Genomic DNA, 17,968 nt, shown 5'->3' with positions numbered 1-17,968 from the left:
TTTTAACCATTTGATGTGGACGATCACCGGTGTATTCAAACTTTCACTCCTAAATTCAAACATGCTTTAGCGCCTTGTCTGGCGCTGAGCCAGTTAGCAAACTCAATGCTTTTAGCCTATATTCAACCGAACAAAAATAATGTTTTAGTCTTTAAAATGAATTACTAACAAAAAAGACATTTGTCAAACACACACTGATGTGAGTTTGTTAAATGCACTGGTGTGTAAAGAAAGCGGCAATACTCCTTTTAATTAAAATCTGACCATGTATTTTATTCATAAAGAATACATCCCCCCTCACCCTCGTTAGCCCCTCCGATAATCACACAAGCCCCCCCGGAACGCATGTCAGAGTCTGAGGTTCGTAGTTCCCCCGGTGCACAGCAGCCCATCACCGGCTCAGATTTCAACGACACACCGGCACTAAAATTTCTGTGAAAAATGATTACAGAGAACGGTTGAATACACTTCAATTAAAATGCTACTTTTAAATTTTAAAATGACAAAATGCATGTTAAACAAGTGTATGTAATATTGTAAACTATGCTGTCTTCACCCTAATAAATTACATTTGTCTTATATTTTTGTCCATGGGTGTTCCTGCTTAATAATAAATGTTTTGATTACTGCTGTTGCCTCTATAGTTCTGTGAGTGATTTTATTTTGAGCCAGCAATATAATCATTTTTAAACAATAGTTGACTAAAAGTTGGGTAAAAACATTTAACCCAACCAGCTGGATCAAAACAACCCAACTCAGCATTTTTTAAAGTGTAGGGTGAGTAAATCATAGGGTAATGTTCATTTTTGGGTGAACTATCCCTTTAAAATGTAGAGAAATGAATGTGGTCGCACACATAGTTTTTTTTTTTCCAAATCTCAAATGTTTTTCCAGGTTTAAATGGCTAAAAAAAAGTTTTCAATGTGGTCTCAGACTGTATATGGTCTCACACTATCTATGGCATGAATTCTATATGTACGACGATGAAAAAAATTCAAACCTTTCGTTCCTTACTTTCCACAGAGTCGGTGGTCCCTCTATGAGCTTTGCATTGGTGCCACAGTACTGCAGGGCCAAGTGTAGGCACTCAGTGCCAAACTCAAAGTCAAACTCACTGCACTGCAAAAAAAGAAACCAGGACAAAAACCAGAACAAAATGAAACAAGAAGCTCAAGTTTGATAAATGCTGATGACGCAAATCAGAACCACACAAACCTCCAGTCAAACACCTGTGTAGAAACTAACTTGAGGTCATGAAAGGCTGTTTCTTATAGAAACGAGCATGGGATTTTTGTAAAAAATGTCTCCGATTCTGGTAACACATTGAATAGAGTTCTTGAAGCGAATCGCTCTAAGACAGCGGTTGGATTACACAACCTAAATCATGCCACCCGAGACGTTACGAGGGCAATATCTACAGCAATATTTCATCCCGAGTGGAGAGGAGAGCTTCGCTTACATGGCGCTGTGATTTCAAGGCAAATTAAAGGAGAAAGTCCTGCAATCATTTAACCTTTGGCATTTCTCCCCTCTTTTCATCAACGCACAGCCAGACCCTCACGGGGTTGGATATCTCTTCTTTTGTGAAGCTCAAGCTCTCTGAGACTCAATGGGATGGCATGCTGAAATGGCATCAGTCATTTGGAGGCTACCACAGAGAGGGTTTTGACACATGGCCGTCGGCTACATCCAAAAACCCTCACTCAAAACACCCACCTGAACTAACCCCCTTTGTAAAAAGCGTCAAACGCGCTGAATGCTACATAAAAAAAGAAGTATGGACTGTGTCACGTGACGGGAGGGTCTCATAGAAAATTGGGTTCAAAAAGCAAGGAGAAGCATATAAATCTTCGCAGACCCTTCACTGTTGGGGTTGGAGAAGAAAAGCCCCAGAAGAGCCCGAGTGTCAGGTAACACCCGAGCGGGCTTGATATTACCCATTCTTCAGATTGCCTCATCCTCTGGATTTCTTCATGTCATGGTTTTATCTTTATTTAGAATTAATTGAGGACGGACAGCTGTGACTTGACACAGAAAACTCACGCTAATGTTCGATATCGCAGCCAAAAGCAACAAGTCTGTGAAATCAAAGCTTTCCAGAAGCAAAAAATTCGGCACCCAAAAAACGGCCCTCTCAGCAGGCCTATAAATCTCAATGCGTCTTTTTAACACCTCTATCTGTTACTGTTATCGAAAGTTTGACTAAAGGCTTAATCAGATCCAAAGATCACAGTCCTACAGCAATAAATGATGAAAATACACTGCACTTAACCTCTATGAGAAACTTTGCTAGTCTGGATGAGAAAGCAGCATTTCTGTGAAAGCATTGTTTGAGTTAATCTTGAGAAGAAATACTGCTATAAAACTCAGATTTTGCAGTCAGCTATGTAACTTAAGCCAGACTAAACAATTATGATTTATTATTTTGACACTCAACTAACTACCGTGGGATTAATAATAAAAGTCACAGTGCCTTTGAGCAAAAGAACTTGTGGGTTTATGTAAATCTCAAGGACAATGAACAAAAGAGGTAAGTCGGTCCAAGATTTGAAACACTGAGCATTTTTTTGTCACAATGAGGTAATATTTGTAATAAGTGGGAAGCGCCAAATGCATTGGATACTACAGAAAATTAGTATGGACTACCTTATGTGAAGTGATGGAAGAGTCATGAGTACATAAAAATGTATATAAAAACCTAATTATTGTGAAAATTATAATGATAAAATAATTAATAATTAGTAGACAAATGTAGATAAATGTATATTTATAGAGAAATATATTTTTTAAAACTAGTCTCGAAGAAAAAAAAAATGGAAGAGAGAATTAAAATTAAAGTGAGAAAATGCATATAAATCTAATAAAAACAATAGTAATAATATTTACACATTTAAAAATGTATATAAAGATATACTATAAAATGTATAAAAAAAAACAGATTTTTAGATGGAATAATCAGAAAAAATTGGATTAAATTATCTGTGCATAAATCTAATATAAATAATAATAACAACATAAATATTATATAAATTTTTCTTTATTTAAATATTTTTTATTTAAAAAAAGCATATGTACATAAATCTAATATAGTATAATAAAGTAAAGTATATATAAATAGTATAATAAAGTAGTATAATAGTAATAATAAATATAAAAAAAAAAATATATATATATATATAAAAACATTTAAATGGAATATTAGAAAGAGTGAATGAGTGAAAAAGACATCAACTGTGCATAAATCTAATATAAATAACAATAACATAAATATTACATAAAGACTTCTTTATAAATATATTTTAAATAGTTTTTTTTATTTAAAAAAAGCAAATGTACATAAATCCAAAATAAATAATAGTAATAATAAATATATTAATAAAGTATATAAATATATATTGTAAAATATTTATTAAGCAAAAATGTATATAAAAAAAAATATTTAGATGGAATAATAAATTAATATAAATAATAATAATAATAATAATAATAATAACAACATAAATATAGAAATACTTCTCTATTTTAAAAAAATAATATTTTAAAAAATATTTTTATTTTCAAAAAGCATCTAATATAAATAATAGCAAAAATAAATATAACAAAAATGTATATAAATATATATTGTAAAATATGTATTTCACAAAAATGTATATAAAATCAAATATTTAGATGGAATATCTCAAGAAATTAGGTTAAAATTGCAATGCCGATAATAATAATAATAATAATAATAAACAAATATTATATAAATACTTCTCTATATAAATATTTGTATTCTTAAAAATATTTTATTTTAAAAAAGCAAATGTTTATAAATGTAATATAAATTATAGCACTAATATATATTTTTAGATTACATAAATATATATAGTCAAATATAAAATATATAATAATATATTATAATAAAATATTATAAATACTTTTAAAAATAAATATTTTTATTTAAAAAACCAAACATATATAAATCTATTATAAATAATAGTAAAAATAAACATTAAAAATGTATATAAATATATATATAGTAAAATATTTATTTTACAAAAATGTACATAAATATGTAAATTTGAAAATTGGGTTAAAAAGGCAAAGTAATGTGCTGAACAGTAATAATAATAACAAATATTTTATAAATACTTCTCTATATAATTTTTTTTATTTATTTATATAAAAACATACATATTGAGATGCTTAAAATGACCATTAAATTCACTGTGGGAATGTCAAGGTGACAGTCAACCTTAATGTATTTTGCACATTGCATCTAAAGTTTATTCCATCCAATAAATGTGTCTGGGTTGCTCATACCCGCTGGTAGGCCTGGAAAATAATGTCATAAAGAAATCCTTGAGGCATTTCACTGGCTCGGTACTTCGCTCTCTCCAGCGAGTGGTCCAGGTAGCCCTCTGACGTGGTTGCAATGACTGTGGACACCAGAGGACGTATCGCTCCAGAGGCCTGCAAAACAAAACAAGAAAGGTACGCAACAAGACAATCAAAAACATGCCCTGTACAAATCTGTTTACTCATGGTTACTAAACAATAGTGCATTAGGGTCAGGCAATGAATCACTATCCTTCTCATATTCTTTGGAGTGTTTCATAAACATATGGCTTTTGCTTTCCAGCCCTTGTCACAGCCTTGGAGAGGAGATTTAGAAGAAAATCACAGAAATCTTGAGCCTCACGTATCAAAGCCAGCAAAAACATTGCTAAAACATCTTATCCGGTTTCACGCTGTACAGAGTAGTGCTGAGAGGTGTCAACAATATGTTTATCTTAATGATTTATGGACATTGGAACAGTCCGCAATGCAGTCAAACCACAAACGAAGCTGGATTTCTCGTTTTCTGCCGAGTTGTTCTGCTCCTGATGCAGATTTCATGACGTTTGCCTTGGAAGGTTGGGTTATATGTAGCGGATTCTTGTTCTGTATAGCTTATGGTTATTAAAAAGAGTTTCTCTGATTGGAGGTTTTTTATATTTATTATATAACAGCTTCACACATATCTCTGAAGCCTGCATCAGGAATTCTCCTTCGACAGCTTAATGTGGTCTGATTTTCACTCACCTCATAAATTTGACAGATATGTAGACCGCAGTACAGCACATTAGGGGAGGGAGTGTTCAGATAGTGTGGACATTTATCACCACAAACATTTCAGGGAGTGTTTTAAAATGAATTATTCCAAATGACAGACAGAAAAAAGTTTGTTTTGTAAATCTGTGTAATTTACATCAATTTTCTGTCTTTTATATTAAAGCATGTATGATAATAGTCTACACTACCAGACAAAAGTTTTCGAACAGTAACATTTTGAATGTTTTTTGAAGCCTGCATTTATTTGATCCAAAGTACAGCAAAAACAGTACAATTTTGAAATATTTTTATGATTTAAAATAAGTTTTCTATCTGAATATATTTTAGAAAATAATTTATTCTTCAGAACTCATTGTAAAATTTTGATTTGCTGCTCAAAAAACATGTATTATTATTATTTTGTTGAAAACAGCTGAGTGGAATTTTTTCAAGTTTCTTTGATGAATAAAAAGTTCAGAAGAACAGCATTTATCTGATTATCTGACTATTTCTTTTCTAAAAAATAAATAAGCATATAAAATATATATATAAAATATAAATATATTCAGTCAAGCCCAAAATTATTCATACCCCTGGCAAATTCTGACTTTAGTAACTTTTATTCAACCAGCAAGTTTTGTTTTGTTTTTGACCAGAAATGACACAGGCTTCTCCCAAAAGATAAGACTATATACAAGAGTATATTTCTCAGCTTTTATTTACATTTGAACAAAAAGTGTCATGTCCAAAATTACTTATACCCTACTCAATAATTAATAGAAACGCCTTTATTGGCTATTACAGCAATCAAACGCTTCCTATAATTGCTGACCAGCTTTTTGGATGTCTCTACTGGTATTTTTGCCCATTCATCTTTAGCCATGAGCTCCAACTCTTTCAGGTTGGAGGGTCTCCTTGCCATCACCCTGATCTTTACCTCCCTCCACAGATTCTCAATTGGATTTAAGTCAGGACTCTGGCTGGGCCACTGCAAAACGTTAATGTTTTTGTCTGCCAACCATTTCTTCACCACTTTTGCTGTGTGTTTTGGGTCATTGTTGTGCTGAAATGTCCACTGGTGCCCAAGGCCAAGTTTCTCTGCAGACTGCCTGATGTTGTTGTTGAGAATTTTAATGTATTGCTCCTTTTCATGGTGCCGTTTACTGTGATTAGGTTCCCTGGTCCACCGGCTAAAAAAACATTGATTAGTGATTAGGTTCCCACCACCATGTTTGACAGTGGGAATGGTGTTCTTAGGGTTGAAGGCTTCTCCTTTTTTCCACCAAATGAAGGCTACATCATTGTGACCAAACAATTCAATTTTTGTTTCATCTGACCATAAAATAGAAGACCAGAAGTCTTCTTCTTTGTCCAGATTTTCAAAGCATTTTCAAAGGTCAAGCAGGCTTTTGTGTGCCTTATCTGGAGAAGTGGTGTCCTCCTTGGTCTGCGTTCATGGAACCCAGTGGTGTGCAGTGTCCGTTGGAGTGTCTGCCTTGAGATGTTGCCACCAGCAGAGCCCAGATTCATCAGGATGGCCTTGGTGGTGATCCTTGGATTCTTTTTTACTTCTCTCACTATCCTCCTGGCCAGCACAGGTGTCACCTTTGGCTTCCGACCACCTCCTCTGAGATTTTTCACAGTGCAGAACGGCTTGTATTATAATACTTTGTAATAATACTTTGCACTGTAGCCACTGGAACTTCAAAATATTTAGATATGGTCTTATAGCCCTTTCTTGACTTGTGAGCAGCCACAATGCGCAGCCGCAGGTCCTCAGTGAGCTCCTTTGTCTTAGCCATGACTGTCCACAAACCTTCTGTTTTTCACCTGTTGAGTTGATTAAAACAGCTATTCCCAATGAATCAGGGTAATTAGGATGCTTTAGAACAGCTTGGACTATTTGGAATGGTATAGAACTTTGGATTTTTCCCATAGACTGTGACAGTTAGCAAAGGGTATAAATAATTTTGGACATGCCACTTTTTGTTCAAATGTAAATAAAAGCTGAGAAATATTATTTTCCACAATGATGCCTCTTGTACATCATCTTATTATCTTTTGGGAGAAGCCTGTGTCATTTCCGGTCAAAAAAAAAACTTGCTGGTTGAATAAAAGTAACTTTAAGTCAGAATTTTCCAGGGGAATGAATAATTTCGGCCTTGACTGTATATACAGACTCCAAGTTTTTAAAAGGTTTAGAGTATAATGTTACAAAAGCTTTTTATTTCAGATAAATGCTGATCTTTGGATCTTTCTATTCCTTATAAAGAATCCTGAAACAATGTACTCAACTGTTTTAAAAATGTATCCTAATAATAATAAAGTGTTTCTTGAACAGCGAATCAGCATATAAGAATGATTTCTGAAGGATCATGTGACACTGAAGACTGGAGTAATGATGCTGAAAATGTAGCTTTGATCACATATATAAATGACATTTTAGAATATATTCAAATAGAAATCAGTTATTATAAATAGTAAAAATATTTCACAATATTACTGCTTTTGCTGTATTTTGGATCAAATAAATGCAGGCTTGGTGAGCAGAAGAGACTTCTTTAAAAAAACAGTAATAAAAAGGTCTAAAAACTTTTGACTGGTAGTGTATATCAGCAGTCTTGAGCAAAGATAAACATATAGGTTTTCTGCTTTTCTCTAAACTGCCATTAGATGTTGTGAACACATTTTGAAACAAAATCTAACTAACCCCTTGTTCCTCAGCTGCTAAGGTGATTTTAAGCAGAAGATCTTCTTCCACGAACGGCCGCACGGCATCGTGGATGATGACCACTTTTGGTTTGGGTGTGGGTGAGTCTGTAGTGTTGCTGAAGGCCTGAAGTCCATTAAAGATTGACCTGTGTCTGGTGGTTCCCCCCTGAACTACTTTTACCTTTGTGTGATTAAATTTCTGGACAACATTCAGCATCAAGTCATGATTCTCCTTGGCAACCACAACCACAACAGTTCCAATCCATGATAATCTGTCGAGAAAATACAGACAGAACAGCTTTCATTTGTCAAGTTTTAAAAACTATCGAACGAGACAGAACAACATAATCATTGTGAAAATGGAGTGAGGGAACAAACAGTATGTAGGGGTCCTTTGATTTTCGTGATGCAGAAAATGTGGCCGGAATATCGGAAACCAGTCATAAAAAATTGAATTTCCTGTATAACGCGGAATGTCAAGGAATTTGCCAAATTTTGGATGAATAAATTAGAACAGTAAACGTAAATCAAAACAAGATATGGACTAGTGTCTGTGAATATTAAGCTACAGTTTTGTTTACTACACACATACTGAAGCATGCAAGACGTTTGCTGTGTTTTCAGAATCTGACGCCTGAATATATAAGTACATGAACACTAAAACATAATCTCTAGAACTGCTCTCAAAGTCACTTCATTAGCATTTTACCATTTCTTTTGAGAAAAACTATCATCATATAGCCTAGAATCTAGACGCGCCCCTAGCGGCAGCAAATTACATTTGCTTCTAAGGTCAGTCTAGTTACTCTCAATTCACTTAAAATTCCGAAAAATCCAAGATGTACCGGGCCAATCACGAGTCGGTGGGCGGGCTTAACATGATGACGCCTGAGTCCTGACCTGCGACCATAAGTTCCCTCAGACATGAATTCCTGGTTCTGTGAATTACGCGTGGAAAACTGAACAGTATTTATATAATTTTTTACTTTGGATACACAGCCACGTCCATCTGTCCTGAGCAGGAGCTCGTTACATATGAACGCGCTGTGGTGTAGAATACGCAAACACCGGAAGCGATCTGTGGCGTGTATAGGACACTCATTGTTCACACAGTGCACAGAGATTGTGGATATAGCGGCTATTCAAAATGGTAATTACTTGCGCTTATCCTGGTTGTTCAAACCCATTTAAAGCTAAAAGATTACGTTTGCTTACGCAAACTCATCCTGGACTTTTTCACCGATTTCCCCTTCCGGTGTTTGCGTATACTACATCAGAGCAGGGTGTAATTTGGATTTGTCTGTGCATGTTTTTGTTTACTTTTAAAGGTTTAGTGCCCATCTATGTCTATTATTTGGCTGACAGACTGCACAGTGCACTGATTTTCGTTAAAAATCTCCGTCGCTCTGACTACGTCACCTGACAGACTAAGTCTCTGATTGGTTGTAGCGCTATCCTATTACGTGGAGAGGAGTTTGAAAGACAACCGTTTATCCCACCCCTCCGGTTGAGCCCTGTCTATGGAGAGTGCCCAGACCCTACATTTATGTGGGTCTGGCTTGCCAGGCTAATCATCATATCATATAGGAACAGAAACCTAAAGGTATTCACAGCAACCCGTCAAAATAAAAGTTCAGTTTAACTTCAGGAAACAATGACAGAAATATTAATTATAGAGATAGCTCACCCAAAAATTTTAATTCTGTCATTAATTACTCACCCTCATGTTGTTCCAAACCTGTAAGTTTCAACAAATTAAAATATTTTTGCTGAAATCCAAGAGTTTTCTGACACTCAATAGACAGTAATACAGATCAAATGTTTCCAGAGCCAGAAATGTCAAAATAATTACTTTATTAAAAAATAAAGTGGTTATTTTTGTAGACAAAAGGTATTCTTGTAGCTTCATAACATGAGAGCAAACACGGTTGAACCAATTATGCTACATGGACTATTTTACCTGGTCTTACGTGTGTTTTTTGGGGGGTCTGGGAAGATTTCAGTTGCATTGCTGTCTATGCAGGGTCAGAAAGCTCTCAGATTTTATCAAAAATATTTTCATTTGTGTTCTGCAGATGAGCAAAGGTCTTATGGTTTTGGAACAACATGAGAGTGAGTAATTCACAACAGAATTTTCATTTTTGGATAGTATTACTACTAATAATATTATTATTAAAACATTTTTAAAGAAACATTTACCAGAAGAAAGTATTTACCAGAATTTACTTATGAGAAAAATGTGACTGTCCCAAAAAGTGGCACTTTTAGCAATTATTTTTTAGATTTTTGGGGGGCTTTGTTTTTTTCAAATACTAATATTTAGGTTTCATTTCATTTGATTTCAATTTAAGTTTTTATTTATTTCTGGATAGTAATGTCAGTTAGTTGCTAAGACAATATTTCTAATTTTCATTTAAAGTTTTTCCTTAAATATTTTATTTCAGCTTTACTGTAATTAACAAAAATGTTTGTAAGAGTTTCAGCTAAAGATAATAACGCTGGTTGTAATTGCCTCTTGTGGCACCAAACGGAATTACAAAAATAACTAAATTTGCATATTGCCCTAGATGTAAACCCTCCACAATGCTAGGATGTTGTTGTTGGTTGTCAGTGTGTTGTTAAGCAGTTTCTAAGATGTTTTGAGTGTTTGAGCACATTGTTATACATATTTACATTGTTAGGCAACAGTTGGCTAGAGGTGAGTACCTGCTTTCAAAAATCACATATTTTCTGACTGGTAATTACAAATTTTGAATACTTGTCTTGCTATTTAGTAGATGAAGACTTCTATATGCCCTATTCTCTCTAGAGTGAGAGCTTCAAAGGAGTTAAGTGTGCAGGACAGGGGTTCCCCTGGTGTTGGGGACCATAAAACTGTGTTGAAATGCACTTCTGCGTCACCTTGCCAAGCCAATTAAGATTCAACAAATTAATCCTGCACAAAGAATAATGGGAGCGAAGTGTCTATCAGTTCGGTTTGGAACGACCCTTCAAGAGTAGTAGTATCTCTAAATTCCTAGTATTCATAATTCATAGTATCCATAGATTTTCATTGCAGCCTGTGTAATTCAATGAAGTGCTCAACCATTAAAAGAATTAAGTATGAATGCATTACAATACATATTACAACAATGAAAAATGAACTTTCTTTTTGCATACTAGAGTATGGAAGTGCATACATTACACAGAGAAGTGTAATTTAATATCTCAGGTATGCTTATTTAGTCATATAGCTGTCATATAGTCTGGACATTGAAATGTAATACTCCAAAAAATGAATTACAACAGCTCTAAGTTTGTGCTTTTGTCCCTGAAAACTGAAGTGACAGCTTTCTGAATATGAAACTCCCAGCAACCTTTTACTTCACAGTGCAATTTATTAAATATGCCAAGTCAATGTCAAGTGCTTTTAGCCTTTCCCAAGTCTTGCAGCATCTGCAGATGTTCTTAATAAGGACTGAAAAAGCTGTTCTGGACAAGATCTACATGCAGTAGGTGTCCTTGGACTCCTGCCTGTTTATTTGGGAGGAAAAAAATCCACTTGTCAAACTAACGGACGTAATTGTGACAGGCATAATGATTTATTGTTGTGCTGTTTTAGTCTGCTAATAACAAACTCGGTGTCAAATATGTAAGCTAATAAAATCAGTTTCATGTGCTCGCGGACACGGTACGGCCAGTCTCACCTCTCAAACGCTTGAATCGTGAAGCTTATCAATGGTCTGTTGAGAATGGTGCAGAACTGTTTCGGTGTGGGCAGTCCCATTCTTTCCCCGGAGCCACCGGCGGGAAGAACTACAGCTACCGGGAAATCCACCGCAGCGCAACCGAGCCGGTCCGCGCTTCGCTCGGCGTCGCATTCCAGCAGACACCCGGGATCCAGAGGCCTGTTGGAGGAAGAGCAGCGCTCTTGCTGCATTTCTCCACCGTTCTAATAAGCTCAATTGCGGCAAACGTGTTCACAGTAAGAACTAGTTAACCGCCATTCCGTTGCCATTCGGCGGGTAATTTGAGCAGTGTTTCGCGGCGACAGGGTTGCAGCTTTCCCGCTGTTACTCCACATCAGAGTGAGCCTGTTGTCCGGTCCACTCATCAAGATATAACAGCAGCTGGGATTTCATCTCATTGTATAGCATAATTAATGATATTCCAAATCAAAAATACATGCACAGCAGATCAGAATGTGTTAAATAACCAGTATCTTTTTCCTGGACAATGACATTTAAATATATGTTTATGATTTCTAACGTTTACCAAATTATGGCAAGCCGTTTTAACAAGCATGTCTCTTACTTCTTTTAACTGGCATCTAATTTAACATTAGTAGTTACTATCATTTTTATACTAGTATTAAAATGAGTTACTGGTAGCATTTTGTCACTTTTTGTTTTGATGTTATCAGTCAGAATTACCTTATAATTAACTTTAAAATGCTTTAAAAATGTTACTACTAACAATTATACTAGTGTTTATTCAGTTAATACCGGAAAAACAGACTGTTTGGATTGTTAAAGTAAACTAAAGCATAAATAGTACATAATTATTAGTTATACTTGCCATTATATTGAAAAAGAAACAGCAATAGTAAAAAACAAATACTAAAATTAGTTACTAATTTACTCGCATGTGGTTACTAATACAAAACAGTTATGAACTAGTTTTAAATATTATAGTTTTTATTAAATATAAGTAAATATTGTCTGTTAACCCCACTTGGTCTTTAAAAGCCTGCTGCACATGAAAATGGCATAAAATGTTCATTATTATTTATGAACTTGGTTCGAAATTAATTTTTACTATATGTTATAGTTTCTATAGTTTATTATTTTATATAAACTATGTCATACATGACAAAAATTAAGCATTCTGATGTATTGAATTAATGGACCATTATTCAGACCCCAGATATATATATATATATATATTTTTTTTTTTTTTATTTTTTTTTTACCTAGCGGTTGCAGGACACAATAATTAATGTATAAGTGAAGATTGTAAAATAAAGTTAACTGTGACATATATACCGTAAAATTCTTCATACAACATTGGACTACCAGTAAAATTGATAAGCATTTTAGACTAAAAAATATTCAGACACTGACCTTGTTTTGCTTAAGTGTTTTTTTTCATTGCTAATACGACTTTTTTACACCACAGACTTAACAAAATGAAGCATTGCTTGGTAATTGGTCAACAAAGTATTGATATTTGTGTAAAAATTGTCATACTAACTATTGTCTGAATATTTGGTTGATAGTAATCTACTACATACCTTTCTATCAAAGTTATCTGGCATTATCAAGATAGAATTTGTTCTGATTGTGACTAAACAAATTTGCTAAACTATAGCGAATAAACTGTCATAATGTGAGAAATGTTGAACATGTCTGAATAAATTCTGGTTTGACTGGAGTTCAGTTAATAAGCATCAAGTTCATAATGTGTCACTTTATCCAGATGAAAATGATTATACTGAGACATTTTCAGATGTTTTCATTTTAATGCTTTTACACCATAATAGCAAATATGAACATTGTCACTATAGTGCAATATCTTGTCTGAATAATGCTTGCACACTAAAAACCTTTCAAAGTCAGAGCAGTCAAGGCAAAATATATTACATCAGCTTATACGTCACAATATTACACATAAAGGTCCTGCAAAACAATTAATTATATAAAAAATGCATATGTATATGTACAAGCATTTAATTTACATGTAGCTATGCATTTCTCAGATTTGAGAACTGTTATTGTCGCTGAACACAAATGCTTACAGTATATACTACAAGTTATGACAAAAACAGAATCACAGGCCTGTTCCTAATCATTTTTGTAATGAAATATGCAGTTATTGTCAGTCTCTTCGACGTTATTATGAACAGGTCTTCACTACTGGCTGCAAGTTGATTGAGACTATATTGGTGATGAGATTTATAGTCTTTCAGTCTCTACTTTCCCAAGACAATGGACATCTGGTTTCACAGTGAGCTCAGAGCCATGCACTTGCTCTCAAAGGCAGCACAAAGAAAGTTCAGTGCTTCTGTGAGCTGACGCCACAAGCTCTCGTGTTCATACTGAGTTTTTAAAAAAAGGAAAAGTCTAGCTCAGTCTGAGCAGAGACTTATTTAGCTTTCCGTCGCAGTGCCTCCTTTGTTCTTCTGCTTTTTTATCTGGGTATGAGCGTATCCCTCAGACTTGACTCCTGATTCGTTGTGCTGCCGTGTGTATCTTTTGCATTTGCAGGAAGTCACCACTGTGATCTTGTAGGTCCGGGTGCTGCCATCCTGGCACTGGAGTTGAATCCGTTGGGTCCGGGTCTTGTCGTTCACACAGCGCCAGTCTTGAGTGTTTCGGCGGTTCCAAAACTTCCTACCATATCCGCCGATCCAGTTGGGCAGCATCTGAGCTGGAAGACACTGTCCGGTGCACACCAGTTCCTTAACAGGGTTGATGCTGGTGCACTGGCCGTCTGAGATGTACTTTGTGGATCGCAGCTCTCTGCAGCCAACTGGGATTCGCTCTGTAACACAAAGTGATAAATATAGTTTAGCCAGATTTGCATATCAAGACCTATGAAGAAAGACTTCCCTGTCACGGTTTGTGAACAGACATAAACAACAGTGGTATGGAAGGCATGCTTGGTTTGCTTTCCTTAAGCCCTTATCTGAACTGAACGGAAATGCTTTAGCGTACAGATGAATGACGACTCTGAGCCTCTTATTGTCGGATTTCGCCGGTGCTGCTGGCTATACTGTCAGCATTGTTCTGCCTCAGAGAAGAGCCTCCTGTCAGCGTAACTCGAGCCAAAATCTATTCACACAGCAGCAACACACCTCAGTTACAATGTGCCCCCCTCTCCATGACAGGACTTGATGAATGGGGATCGGAGGGACACTTTCTTTCTCCGCACTTCAAGTTACGGCTGTTCAAAACAAACAGGGTTCCCCTGGAGACTTCCTGAAAAGCTGAGCTGCACCGCCACTTTCCCAGATTCACTCAGTGGACATTGTGTTTGACACTCTTTTTTTTATGCTGCTCGATGTGGTCGTGAGCCAAGAGACTGTGTAATCTTTATCATTTCCTACATTTGCCATATGATTAATCCTATCATGCATAGCTTACTTTTACCCTAGGACTTGAGTATACAATTAATTGCATATCATTAATACATATCAATGTTAATTTGCTGCTATAGGCTATTTAATGGTGGGTTTTACTGTGACAACATGCCCCACTCTGCATCAACATATGTGACCCTGGTCCACAAAACCAGTCATAACAATAGCCAACAATATATTGTATGGTTCAAAATGATACATTTTTATTTTATGGCAAAAATCATTAGGATATTAAGTAAAGATCATGTTCTATTAAGATATTTTGTAAATATCCTGCCGTAAATATATCAAAACTTAGTTTTTGATTAGTAATATGCATTGCTTAGAACTTCATTTAGACAACTTTAAAGGCGATTTTCTTAATATTTAGATTTTTTTTGCACCCTCAGATCCTAGATTTTCTTCACAACAAACTTTTTCAGCTTTCAGGTGATGTATAAATCTCAATTTCAAAAAATTGACCCTGTATCTTTTTCCTGGGCAATAACGATGTAAGACGGCCTAGACTACACAGAAATGGACTTTTTGAGAGATAAACTTCTGCAAGAAATATTCAAAGTGTGACAACTAGCCCCAGTCTCATCTACCATAATCACTACATAGGTAAAATCACCTGTTCTGTTTTATTTATTAATAAGCACATAAATATGAAAACATTTAGTTCACCTGATCAAAGACAAACAACTGAGACATTTATGGAATGACAGAAAAAAGAGCACTCCATGTGCAAAACATTAGATTTGGTCATATTTTTAAGCATTTATTTAAAATTATGTTCATTTAAAGTGTTGCTGTCTGGGAAAATACAGTGGTCATTTTTACCTTTAAAGGCTAAATTTAACCCGTTTTAAATCCAAATGTAGCCTATCTTGGTTGATTCAGTGAGGTTAAACAATTTAAAAATAATTTTAAATTTAAAAAAATATATGTTACCATTCATCAGCGTAACTGATATTGCAGCTATCAAATAAAGACGTGTGAAGATATTCAAACAGCGTTCTTCTAGTCAACCAATCAAAATTATCACTTTCCATAGAAAAAAATGTTACTAAATCTTATTTTAAATGTTAATTGTAAATGAAACATCACTTTAAACATACGTTAATAACCACAGATCAAAGTGTCGTGAACTATGGGCGCGTGAACTCACCTCTCTCGTGGGCGGTGAAGCCTCTTCCACCGGAGCGCGCACGATTCAGGGACGCGTTGCTCTGAGCATCCTGAACTGGAGTGACCACATGAGAGTAGAAAATCTCCGTAGCATCGTTCTTCAAAGTCAGACCACTCCTTATTAAAAAGCAAAATAAAAACATGAAATTGCACGATTCGGGTGCGTTTATATACATGGTGATGTGAAGTAACCCACAGGCTGTGGAGAGATGCTCCTCGAGTCTGAATGATTCTCACTCACTATCATGTCTTGGGTTATATATACAGTATATATACGCTCCCGCCTCCAGTTTTGGCAAGGGCTCAGGTGAGCGGAATGATAAAACAAGCACAGTCAGTCTCTCCCCACTAAACCACACCCAGAGAAACACTCGACCCTGTGAGGTGCTCCAACATCTGGAGTCAAATTAATGCTTACTGGACTCCCTGTGAGCCACTATAATTCACTTAGAGATGTTTTTGTGCTGTTAAACACTCAGCACTTTATGTAAGCAAACTTTGTCTGTGATTTTTTAAAAGGGTGTTGCGAGCATAATGCCTACAAAGTATTTACTTACGAAAAGTGTCAGAGAAAACATTATTTCCGCATGTAAGCAGCAGTTAATCAACAATCAATCAAACTGGTAAGTTGATTCGATCTGTTTACTATAAATGAAGTGCAAACGACTGTGCCAAAGATGACAAGTTGGACTGATTGATTGATTGATTGATTTACCGATTGATTGATAAACATAGCCTACTAGCTATAACTTATTGAAGTGTGTACTGTATAAAGCCAACTATTTTACAGTTAGGAGAAACTGTATTCCATGATAAACTTATAAAACTGTGATCTAAAATAAATATTTACTATAGAACGATGGATGGCTGGATAGATAGATAGACAGACAGACAGATAGAAAGATAGATAGATAGACATTAGAGATAGATAGATAGATAGATAGATAGATAGATAGATAGATAGATAGATAGATAGATAGAATGACAGACAGACAGATAGATAGAATGACAGACAGACATTAGAGATACAGTAGACAGACAGACAGACAGACAGACAGACAGACAGACAGACAGACAGACAGATAGATAGATAGATAGATAGATAGATAGATAGATAGATAGATAGATAGATAGATAGATAGATAGACAGACATTAGAGATACAGACAGACAGACAGACAGACAGACAGACAGACAGATAGATAGATAGATAGATAGATAGATAGATAGATAGAATGACAGACAGACATTAGAGATACAGACAGACAGACAGACAGACAGACAGATAGACAGATAGATAGATAGATAGATAGATAGATGAATGGATGGATAGAAGGATGAATGGATGGAAGGACAGACAGACAGATAGAAGAATGAATGGACGGACGGACGGACAGACAGATAGATAGATATATAGTGCAATAACAAGGGCAGTTATCATCTTGGAAATTTTGTTAATAATAATTAAAACATTTTGCTAGCACAATATCAAGTGAAGAAAGATATTTCCTGATAATGCGTAGATATACCATGTGTATTTAGAAAAAACGTTAAATAAGTATCACAATAAATGAAAATGCAAACGCAAATAAACTTGCCACACATTTTTGCTTCTCGTGGTGGAAGCTTAATAACATTAAAAGGAAAAGTGTGCCCTCTCATGGACAAGAAAAGGCTGGCATCAAAGTGAGAGTTTAAAAATGTCAACCGAGACAACACCGTTCCCGTGACGTTGTCGGCGTGCGCGCGTCCTAAGCTGTCAAGGTCGCGCGCTCAAAAGAACTTCTGAACTGTGATTGGCCATCAATCAAAAAAGAGTGAAGTGTGTCTCCTGGCAACCGGTGAGAGTCTTCTTTTGGGCTTGTTCAGACCAGTAGGCTCTAGTTCAGAC

The 17,968-nt window shown here is 35.3% G+C and overlaps 2 protein-coding genes across 2 annotated transcripts in view; both read right to left on the bottom strand.

Annotated features, from left to right (window-relative positions):
* The window catches only part of crppa (CDP-L-ribitol pyrophosphorylase A), a 51,446-nt gene extending 39,466 nt beyond the window's left edge, over window positions 1–11,980 (bottom strand). The window contains exons 1-4 of the mRNA XM_073818222.1: window positions 11,475–11,980; window positions 7,787–8,060; window positions 4,306–4,455; window positions 1,015–1,119 (exon numbers count right to left, since the gene is read on the bottom strand). Of these exons, the coding sequence (XP_073674323.1) occupies window positions 1,015–1,119; window positions 4,306–4,455; window positions 7,787–8,060; window positions 11,475–11,707 (762 nt within the window). The 5' untranslated portion in view covers window positions 11,708–11,980. The remainder of the gene's footprint in view (window positions 1–1,014; window positions 1,120–4,305; window positions 4,456–7,786; window positions 8,061–11,474) is intronic.
* Window positions 11,981–13,287: 1,307 nt separating this feature from the next.
* On the bottom strand, window positions 13,288–16,409 carry sostdc1a (sclerostin domain containing 1a). The gene is made up of 2 exons (XM_073818391.1): window positions 16,059–16,409; window positions 13,288–14,310 (listed from the first exon to the last, which is right to left on the bottom strand). The coding sequence occupies exons 1-2, from the start codon at window positions 16,252–16,254 to the stop codon at window positions 13,916–13,918; spliced, it is 591 nt and encodes a 196-aa protein (XP_073674492.1). The 5' UTR covers window positions 16,255–16,409; the 3' UTR covers window positions 13,288–13,915.
* Between the last annotated feature and the right edge of the window lie 1,559 nt (window positions 16,410–17,968).

This window comes from Garra rufa, chromosome 14 (assembly GCF_049309525.1).
Source record: "Garra rufa chromosome 14, GarRuf1.0, whole genome shotgun sequence".
NCBI lineage: Eukaryota > Metazoa > Chordata > Actinopteri > Cypriniformes > Cyprinidae > Garra > Garra rufa.
This window is presented reverse-complemented; position numbering and strand designations above follow the sequence as displayed.